Genomic DNA, 11541 nt, shown 5'->3' with positions numbered 1-11541 from the left:
AGGACCCAATCCCGAGGACAGTGAGTGGAGATAAATTCACTCTTCGGTTAAAATAGCCTATACCTGGATCGAGGAGGCATGATCTAGGAGGTCCCTGAGACTCGACAATATTTGTAGCATGGCGTTCTCTTGAACTACCCCTGACCCTTCTGCAGCAGGATGTCCTCTTAGACTACTCCTGACCCTTTGGGATGATTGGAGATCGTTGGTTAGGTGTGGCTAAGAAGAAGGATTCGTCGAGAGGTTGATCTGCTCTTCGGGGTCTTCCTCATCCTCGAAGAGGTCACCTCCTCGGACAAGGTAGTTAGAGGGAATATTTCCTATGTGCCTTGCACATGGGCTCCATCCTACATCATGAGGTGCTTATAAATAGTACTTACCCATACCTTTACAAGGGATGGAATTTAGAGAGACAACTCTTGGGAAAGAACTAATTTCCCTTCTCCATTATCTACCTTGAGAGTGAAAGTGAGAGATCCATGGGAGAGCCTTGCCATTATTTTCTCTCTAACTACTTTGCCTTCTTCTTTACCCAATCTCTTATCTCCGTCATCTCTTTACTATTGTGTTCTTAGTTGTGACTGTTGAAGAATCTAAGCCTCTCATCATTTCTAGAGAATTCGAGTTTTTTTCAAGGATCTTCGAAGATCTTCGAAGTTTCCAACAACGTTCTTGAACCTTTCATACACAATATAAAATGTCATTACAAAAATTACGAAGTGTCATAACATTAACATCCCTAATTTTAGGATACACAACATAAATTCATTATTCATAACTTTACTACAGAATGTCATAACTTTTACGATGTTAAATAATCATAACTTTACAAAAATTTACGATGTTAAATAATCATAACTTTTATCATAAAAAATCATAACTTTTTTACAATATGCACCTTTTTAAAGTATGCACATCGTAAATTTCTCCTCATTATGATGAGGCGAAGGTGACATGAACTCAAATCATTTACGCTTTAAAACCAAAAATATTTGGTTTCCTTTCACACAGCTTGATTACAACATGGAGGAAATCTCCGCGAATTTATTAAGAGTTCGTTCAAACAGTTCTTCGAAGATCTTACTCCCAAAGTGTTTGGTGAAAATTCCTTCCAAGACAACTCTAATGTGCATTAGCATTGCTGGCACATTAGTTGGTCCATCATTCTTTGGCCTGGTATCACTTACCTCCATTCTCTCTATGCTGAAACACCCATTTCTTTCTACTAGCTTTGTCATCTCTTTGGGAGAGGTAGCATACAAAGGCAAATTGAAGGAGTCCACTCCATCCTCATTGATCATTCCCAGGCACAAAGATTAACATTAATGTCTTGGCCTTGGAGGTCCACTCTTTCAATCTCATTCAAGTAACATTAAAATAGGACGCAAATTTATGAAAGATATAAAAATTCATTCTGTATTTTGGTTCAGAAATATTCTTACTAATTTAGTAGAACAAGAAGGGAAGTTGTAATTTTTTTTTTTTTTTTTTTCAATTGAGTTCAAAATTAGAGAAACTAAAATTAAGAAAAAAGTAGAACACATTTTTTGTTCAATTTGTCTTCATTCTCTATACGATCCTAAGCATGGTTTTGAAAACTGGACTAGACTGGCTGGTTCGGCCGGTTGAACTATTGACCGGTCGAAGTTTCTGTTACGACCCAAACCCGCCCCTATAGGTTTAACGTCATGACCGGCCAGTAATCATAGATTACCTACGGCCTCATACAAATAAACCTTTAATGTAAAGTACGGGGCTTAGCAGAATTCAAAAAAATGTCATAGAATTCATCCATTGAGCCGTGCATATATGAGGAGATCGAATATAATAAACAAGGTTTTGTTTCAAGTTATATCCAACATAAGTACAAATTCATGTCTTACAAACTATAACCCCAACTATGCACAAATAGAAAACCATTAAACCACACAAAAAGGGGGTTCGACAAGCATGGCTCTACCCAAGCCTAAATTACTTCACTTGGAAGCTCCACAAAAGGCTGACACGAGTAAACTTGAGGCTATCTAACTCTGATGTTCAGTTTGCCTACCTACAATTACATATATAAATAAATAGTGAGTTAGAGCCCAATGAGTAATAACAAAATAAAGAGGTTAAATGAATAAAGTTCGACAAGAGTACAAAAACATGTTTTACAATTTCGAAATGAACCTTAAATCATTTTCAAAGGGAGATATTCGCCATATTAGATCAAATTCACAACAAAACATTTTGGTTAGCAATAATAGCATCTCTTTGCAGTGACAAAAGCCATTCGTAATATTATATGTGGTACATCCATGAAGTGATAACAAATATTATTCCAATGATAACGTATCATACTAGCCATTGTATTGTTATCCCCAGGCAAGGGCCTAGCCATGGTATTATTACCCCCAGGCAAGGGCCTAGCCATGGTACTATTACCCCCAGGCAAGGGCCTAGCCATGGTATTGTTACTCCCAGGCAAGGGCCTAGCCATGGTACTATTACCCCCAGGCAAGGGCCTAGCCATGGTATTGTTACTCCCAGGCAAGGGCCTAGCCGTGGTACTATTACCCCCAGACAAGGACCTAGCCATGGTACTGTTACTCCCAGGCAAGGACCTAACCACGGTATTATTACCCCCAGGCAAGGGCCTATATTCAATAGATGCCACAATATCATTTCAAAACAGAACTTCATTCATTAGAGGACATAACATTTCAATAAGCCATGCTATCACTTATCAAATCATTTTAAGAATTCATTCAATCAATCACATATCCGTTTCGATAGCTATAACATTTTCGAAAATAAAGATAATTTGAACATATCTTTATAAGGTTATTACTCACAGTGGTTTGTGGTGACACTAAGCCTCGGACGTCCACTTAAACGAAGTACATAACAAAGTACAAATGAATCTCCATTTTATTTTAATTCAATTTTGTTTATGTGTCTCTAACTTATTCTGTGATTATCGGAGTCCAAAAGGTGCCTAAGAATGCTTGGAGTGGCATGAGGATGCAAATATGCACGTAAAAGAGTTGGTAAAATTTTGTTGAAAACATGGTCTCCGCTCGAGCGCAACTTCCTACGCTCAAGCGGGGGTTCAAAAACAAAGGTGGTCGCTTGAGCATAACTTCTGTCGGTTGAGCGATCTGTAAAAGTACTCGATACATGAAATTCTCGCTCGATGGTCGCTCGAGCGGACTGTAAAATTTCAGAAACTTTTGGGAGCCTGAATTCCACGCTCAAGCGTGGACTTCCTCGCTCGAGCAGACAGTACGAATTCTGGAATTTCCAGAACTGTGTTTGAAGTTCAAACATGGTACTCAAAGCTTCAAATCTTGTGTTTTTGGTATAAAAACATGGAGAATCACTATATAACATGAAAACACTTCCAATTTGAACCCATTTATTCAAAATCATGGTAATTTCCCAACCAATGACTCCAACCTCAATTTATAAAATAAGTTTAACTCAATTTGAGTGTACATTTCTCCAAAACATGTTCAAAATATGATCAAGTGACATGTGAAGCATGAAAACATGAAGGGTTCTCCAAATTAAGGTGTAAATGTGCCATGCATATAGGAATTTCATGAATTTTGACTCAAATAATGCATGCATGTAAGCAATTCAACTCTATTCTTCCATTTTTATGATATTCATAGCTTCTTTTCTTCAATGACATGCCAATAAGTTCAAAAATGAGAGGAATTCAACTACTGTATGCCATAACTACATGAATTAGTGATGAATGCCATACCTAGTATTGAATTCAAGTGTATTATGGCTCCAATCTTTGAATCTTCCACTAATTCTCTACAATTTTCCTCTTTCTCTCTCTAAATGTTGAACTCTCGTCTTCCCTCTCTCAATTCTCAGCTAAATGTGTATATAAAATGAGCTCATAAGCTTAATTTGGGTCTTATATAGGATGTGATTAAGTTAGCCTAATCAAATAGGGTTAGGATTAATTAATTAGGCTTAACTCTAACTAATTCAATCAGTTTATTCTAATTATTTTGATCCAAATCAAACATCACCTAAAGTTGCCATAAAATTCTAAATATTCTAATTAGCCTATTGGGCTAGTCAATATCAGTTTCTGAAGCTATTTAGGCTTCTAATTTCCGACTCTAAGTTGTCAATTTAAATAGATATTCCATATATCAACAGATAATTATAGAATTAAAATGTAATCACACAATTAAGCACATAATCATGCAACTAAACTCATTTAAATTATATAATGTACTAGTTTGGAGGTCAGGGTCGTTACAGTCTCTCTTTTTTAGAAAGCTTGGTCTTCCAAACTTAAGTTACCTTCAGATGGAAACAAATGCGGATACCTTTGCCGCATCTCTTTCTCTTTCTCCCAAGTGGCCTCCTTCTCATAATGTTCTCTCCACTCGACCTTCGCTATAGGGATAGTTTTGTTTCTCAATTGCTTCACTTGCCGGTCAATGATTTGCACGGGCCATTCTTCATACATCATATCGTCGTCTAGAGCAATCTGGTGGTAATCAATCACATGGAACGGATCTCTAAGATACCCACGTAGCATGGATACATGGGAAACGTTATGCATTTGTTCCATTCCCGGTGGCAAGGCAATACGATAAGCAACAGGACCCAACCTCTCAAGGATCTGAAATGGTCCAATGTAACGGGGAGTTAATTTTCCCTTTTTACCAAATCTCATATGCCCTTTTATTGGGGTCACCTTGATGAATACATGATCCCCCACTTCGTACTCTAAGTCCCTTATTCGCTGATCGACATAGCTTTTCTGTCGGCTCTATGCAGTTTTGAGCCTTTGCTGGATGCTTTTGATCTTCTCAGTCGTTTCCTGCACAAGTTCAGTCCCATAAATAGCTTTATCACTAACCTCTGTCCAACAAACTGGCAATCTGCACTTTCTGCCATACAGTGCCTCATATGGTGCCATACCGATACACGCGTGAAAACTGTTATTATAAGCAAATTTAGCCAATGGCAAATAAGTTTCCCAACTTCCCTGAAAACCCAATACACACATACGAAGCATGTCTTCTAAGATCTGACTAGTTTTCTCGATTTGCCCATCGGTTTGTGGATGAAACTCTGTACTAAATCTCAATTCTGTTCCCATTGCCTCCTGCAAACTATGCCAAAATCTAAAAACAAATTTAGGATCCCTATCTGATACAATAGACACTGGAACCCCATGCAGTCGAATAATCTCATCAATGTAGATAGTAACAAGTCTATAAGTAGTAAATGAAGTCTTTACAGCAAGAAAGTGAGCATATTTAGTCAATCTATCAACTATAACCCAAATAGAGTCCATACCTCTAGGTGTCCGAGGTAGGCCAACAACAAAGTCCATGGTGATATGTTCCCATTTCCATTTCGGAATAGGAAGAGATTGAAGCAGACCTACTGGTTTCTGATGTTCCGCTTTTACTTGCTGGCATTGTAAGCATTTAGAGTTGAAGTCGGTAATCTCCCTTTTCATGTTGGGCCACCAGTACACTAACTTCAAGTCTTGGTATATTTTGGTGTTTCCTGGATGCATAGTAAACATTGACTTGTGAGCTTCTTCCAAAATTTTCCTTTTCAAATCCGCATCATTCGGGACACACAACCTCCTCTGATATTTCAATATGGAGTCTTCAATTATGAACCCCCTTCTAGGCTTGGTGTCAAGTTCATCACGAAGCTTTTTAAAAAACTCATCATTCATCTGTTTCTGTTTAATTTCCTTGATAATAGCAGGCTGGGCAGACATTACAGCCATCAAGCTACTTTGTTCAAAAGGCACTACTTCAATTTCGAGTTTTTCAAACTCCAGTAGCAGCTCTTTTTGATTTGTGAGTAAACAGGCAAGATTCCCCACATTCTTTCTACTAAGTGCATCTGCTACAGTATTGACTTTTGCCAGATGATAGTGAATCTGTAAGTCATAATCCTTGATTAACTCGAGTCATCGTCTTTGACGCATGTTCAGTTCCTTCTAAGTAAAGAGGTATTTTAGGCTTTTATGATCTGTATACACTTCACATTTGGCTTCATACAAATAGTGATGCCATATCTTTAACGCAAACACCACTGCAGCAAGTTCTAGGTCATGTGTAGGGTAGTTCTTTTCATGTGGTCTCAATTGTCGAGAGGCATATGCAATAACCTTGCCATTCTGCATTAAAACACAACCCAAGCCTTTATAGGATGCATCACTAAAAATCACAAAATTTTTGGTACCTGAGGGAATGGTAAGGATTGGGGCTGTAGTCAGTCTTGTCTTCAACTCTTGAAAGGCTGTTTCTCTCTGATCTGTCCACTCAAATAGTTCCCCTTTTCGAGTTAACTGAGTCAATGGTATAGCAATTTTGGAAAAGTCTCTGACAAATCTTTGGTAATACCCTGCCAATCCCATAAAACTACAAACTTCTGATACATTAGTTGGGGTAGGCCAATTAATAATAGATTCAATTTTATGAGGATCCACAGATATACCATCCCTATTAATAATGTGCCCCAAAAATGCAATTTCATCAAGCCAAAATTCACACTTTTTGAATTTCCCATACAACTGATTTTCTCTAAGTGTTTGAAGAGTCAATTTCAAATGTCGTTCATGCTCATCTTTACTTTTCGAATAGATCAAGATGCCATCAATGAATACAACAACAAATTCATCTAGGAAAGGTTTGGAAATTTTGTTCATTAAATCCATAAATGCTGCAGGTGCATTTGTAACCCCAAATGGCATGACTAAAAACTCATAATGTCTATACTTGGTTCGGAAGGTAGTCTTTTCAACATCCTCAGCCTTAACCTTCAATTGATGATATCCCGATCTCAAGTCAATTTTTGAAAATATTTGTGCCCCCTGCAACTAGTCAAACAGGTCGTCAATATGCGACAAAGGGTATTTATTTTTCACTGTTACCTTGTTGAACTCTCGGTAATCAATGCATAATCGGAGAGTGTCGTCTTTCTTTTTAACAAAAAGTACCGGTACGCCCCATGGGGATGTACTTGGTCTGATAAACCCTTTATCTAGCAATTCCTGCAACTGAATTTTCAATTCTTTTATTTCAGTGGTAGACATACGGTAGAGAGTTGTAGAAATTGGTCGAGTTCCTGGTATTACATCAATTGTGAATTTGATTTCTCTATCAACAAGTTGGCTAGGTAATTCATCTAGAAACACATCAGGAAAATCTCTCACCACTGGTATATTGTCTAAAGTAATGTCTACCGTGTGGAGTGCAAAGCGAGCTAATTTTATAAACTGAGTCTCATATTTAGCAATTGATTTATTTCCATGCTTCAGTTCCATGAATTCAGCGGCCTTTCTATCCCGCACACATTGGGGAAAATATTTCTCATAGAAAATTTCCAGAAAACGAGCCCAAGTAACATCCTTATTATCATCTCGCATTAACATCCACCAACGTTTGGCATCATCTTCTAGGGTGATTGCTGCCAGTTGCACTTTCTGAGTTTCGGTACATGGGAATACTTCAAACAACTTTTTAATGCCTAAGACCCAAGCTTCGGCCTTTAATGGTTCAATTCTGCCATGAAACACTGGTGGCTTCTGTAGACGTCCCCCGAACGCCCCGGGAGGATGAGTCCCGTTCTGTTTATTTGGGGTTGCTACAGTTCGGACTCTCGATTTTGTGTCACGGTTCTTAATCTGAACCAAAGAGTCCAAGTCTGGCAGATCGTTTTGAGAAATAGATTTTCGAAAAAAGTAGTGCCAAACATGGACTGCTTTGCCAGATACAGAGTCGCCACCTAAATATTTTTTAATGGGGGAATTTAGGAAACCCTGACTCGGTGCCGAAGGCCACATGTCCGTCATCACCGGAGTTGTCTCAGCTCGGGAGCTTAGGTACGATCGGGGAAGGTCAGCTATGAGCACCCCCTTTCGCCCGGTCCGAAGACCGGCCTCTACTAACCGTGATATCCAATTTTGAAAACTTTATGTGTTCTTATTCCAATTATTAGCCTAGAATTACTATGTTATGCGCACGGCAAATAAGTATAGACTAGATTGTCTAATTTGGAAATAAGCATTACATATCCGTTTGTTTTGAAAATACTTTGGAATTTGCTACTCGCAAGTAGGCTTAAAACACGGATTTCAATGAGTTTTTCCAACTCAAACAACCCAACCTCCACCCACAGGCATTCAAGCAGTTTATAACACATAAGCATCTAGCCACATGTTAAGCATACTGTCATGTTAACATTCATACGCATGCGAGATGCTAAAGCATAAATACTTACATCGTACTCCGTGCCAAAACAGCAAACTAGTTAGCAAACATGCATGTCCTAGTTCATGTTAAGAATGGCTAATAAATCGCATGCAAAAATGCAATTTAGAGAGGCTCGGCTAATCCTAAACATGGCATATGAAATGCGATCAGTTGATGCACGTACTCAATTTGGAATTGAAATACAAATGCAGTTAGCGTGATGTACCGAGCCTAATGCATGCAGTACAAATGCATGAATGCACGCATGCATAGCATAAAGTATGCTAAATTAAACGTGCCCTAATCTACCATCGTAAGCAGGTAAATAAAAGGGGAGAAAGAAGTGAGGTTGGAAGACATACACACCACCCACACACACTTATTACAGATTCGCCCTCACTCGGAGGGACCAAATAAATAATACAAATTAATTAATTTAATTAACAAATTAAATTAAGCTAAATAAAAAAAGTAAACCGCCTCGGGAAACGCGTCGCCATGCATAGGCTGCCTCTGTTTTCCTTCCTTCACTCCTCTGGAGGCTGTCAAAACCTCAGGACTGCATCCCTGGACTCTGGGGAGTACCACCGGCACTGGTGTGTAGCCATCGGCACAAAATGAAGCTGTCGGCAGAGAAATTGTTGCCGGTCGGCACAAAACATTGCCGGTCGGCAGAGTGTTCCTGCAGAACCTGCAACTCACAGCAACAGAGGGCAAGGCAAAGCATGGCAGCACAATTCAAGGCATGTATGCACCGCTCATGTCCCTTATCATGGTAATGACTCAAAGGGGCATGTGCCTCGATTCTCGGACCACCAACCACGCATTTCCATGCATGATGGCCCAAGGAACCAAGTAAGCAACTTTGATTTCAAATGCAATGCAAACCAATCAAACCAAACAAGGCCCAATTCCTATCATCAAGTCAAGGAACAAGGAATGCATGCAAGATGCAATGCAACCTAGGCATACAAGCTAAGGATGCAACATGGCATGGCAACAAGCTTATGCAAGCATACAAGCATACATATGGCAATGCAAAGAGATGGAAAGATGGACTTAAACATGAATTAGGCAACTCTAAATAGGCCTAAAACAGTAGCCAAAATGCCCAAAAAATGGAGGCTAAACACACATGCACACATACACATGTTATGGTCCAAGCCTTAAGCATTAAGCAAGCAACATTCAAGGACACTTGAAAGGGACAATCATGGACTAATTAGCATGCAACATGAGCTCTAAAAATGCATGTTAGGATGGTGCCAAGCCAAGCAACAAAATCAAGCCAAACATGCAACAAATAGTCCAAGTGTTCAAAGCAAGCCAATGGGGCATTGGATTACACTAAGCAAGACCAAACATGGCATGGACTAAATGACTAAAAAACAGAATTTTAGCACATAACATAAGGCCCGAAAGACCACTTAGATGGCATCTAAATGACTAAAAAACAAAGGCATGCATAAACACCAAAACATGGAGCATTACTATACAAGCTTATGAGGCATTAAAGATGCATCCAAGGTAAACATATAGGCATGCAAATAGGACTGAAATGACATGGTGGATGATCCCAAATCACCAAATCAATGCAAAGATGTCATGCCATACATTCATATGCTCAAGGCCAACAAGCCCAAATACAAAGGAACTATACCAAGCATGCCAAAATCAACCCAAACACTTATGGACAGACCTAGAACATGTCAAGATAAGCACAAAATCTTCACAAATGTAAGCCTAAAACATGCTAGAAACAAAGGCACACAACCTAAGACATGTTAAGGCATAACAAGGCATTACATGGCAACTATGCTAAGCATGCATGGAGTACCAAGACCAACTTAAAATCATGTTATATTATGAATATATAAGCATGAAAAACAGCCTAACCATGCTCAACACACACCCAAGCATAATGCTCTCTCAAGAGGCCAAAATATGCCCGTTTCAAGGACAACAAGGAGAGGGGGTGGCCCTCTCCTTCTTGGGACTTCAAGGCATCACCTTCACCACTGAAATCCCTCAAGATTTCAGTGGTGAAGAGACCCCAACACCAAAATCCCGGAGCTAGCACAAAAGGGCACAAAATGAGGCCTTTTAAGGCCTAAGAGGGGTCAAACACCTCCAAACCAAAAAACACTCTTAACAAACAACCAAGAGGGTCTAAAAATAGAACTTTTTTATGTTATACAATAAGCACAAAAACAGCTCTAAGATGGGTAGAAAATCAATGCAAAAATGGGGTAAAAAGGGGTAAGATTCTTACCCTTGAAGACTTCTTCAACAAAGATGCTCCAATGGCCTTCCTTAGCTTGAATCCAACACCAAAACCTCAAAATCAGTCCCTTAGAACCTCAGTTCCAAGAGGAAGGTGGAACACTAGGTGCTTGTGTGCAATAGTATGGACTAAAACACACACAAGAGCACAAAAGAGAGAGAAAGAGAGATAGAATGTGTATCTAACCTTAACCCTAGAACTCAAACCCTAACAATGGCTGTCTAAAGCTCCCCAAATATCTTAAGTCTCTCCAACCTCTTGAGCCAAGAGAGAGCCTCTCTCTATATAGGCAACCAAACTTGTAAAACTTACAAGTTAAGCCAAACTAGAGGGTCATCCCTCCATACACGTGTATGGAGGGAAAGTCACTGCAATACAGCTGCCTAAAAATATCTCAAAAAGCAACTGCACAGTAGTCGGCCGGCAAAAAATGCCATCTTGGCCAAAAACAGTGCCGACCGGCACTAAAAAGTGCTGACCGGCAACAAAATGTGCCGGCCGGCAATCCGGCAATATACATTGCCGGTGGCAGCAAAAATCAGCCGGTGGCCTCTAGCCACTGCCGGTGGTGGGTGGGGATGGTCTACAAGCCCTACCCTGCCTCTCAAAGGCAAGATGCAAGTGTTCGGTGCAAAACCGGACACTTAACGGTCAAATTCGGAGATTCTGAGGCAAGGCGCGTAGCCGAGGCCTCCGGGAACTCCAAACGAACAAAAACATGGATAATCACCGAGTGTTCTAACGGTGACGTCCAAGTCTTGAGGACGGTCAAAAATGGGGTGTCTACAGCTTCATCTTTTTAAATTCCCTAGTCAAGGCAATAGTACAGGTCTACGACTGACACCCTGGAGCTGGAGTTAGTATAGGCATTAAAGGAGGGGGAGGGGGTTGTTGTTGTTGTTGTTGCCATTGTTGTTGTTGTCTTATGGCTTCAGCCATGTCTTGCGTCATTTGTTCCATTCTATCTAGTCTTGAGGAGGTTGCCTCCTCTATTTCATCACCTCTGGTTCTCAC

The 11541-nt window shown here is 39.8% G+C and overlaps 1 protein-coding gene across 1 annotated transcript; it reads right to left on the bottom strand.

Moving 5' to 3' along the window:
* Positions 1-219: 219 nt before the first annotated feature.
* LOC145791922 (uncharacterized) lies at positions 220-4693 on the bottom strand. Its single transcript, XM_082872377.1, has 2 exons — positions 4315-4693; positions 220-347 (listed from the first exon to the last, which is right to left on the bottom strand). Exons 1-2 carry the CDS (start codon positions 4691-4693, stop codon positions 220-222), a joined length of 507 nt encoding a protein of 168 aa, XP_082728503.1.
* Positions 4694-11541: the final 6848 nt, after the last annotated feature.

This window comes from Camellia sinensis, chromosome 5 (assembly GCF_055761805.1).
Source record: "Camellia sinensis isolate YWXY chromosome 5, ASM5576180v1, whole genome shotgun sequence".
NCBI lineage: Eukaryota > Viridiplantae > Streptophyta > Magnoliopsida > Ericales > Theaceae > Camellia > Camellia sinensis.
The sequence above is the reverse complement of the archived record's forward strand: the minus strand, read 5'-3'. Positions and strand labels throughout refer to the sequence as shown.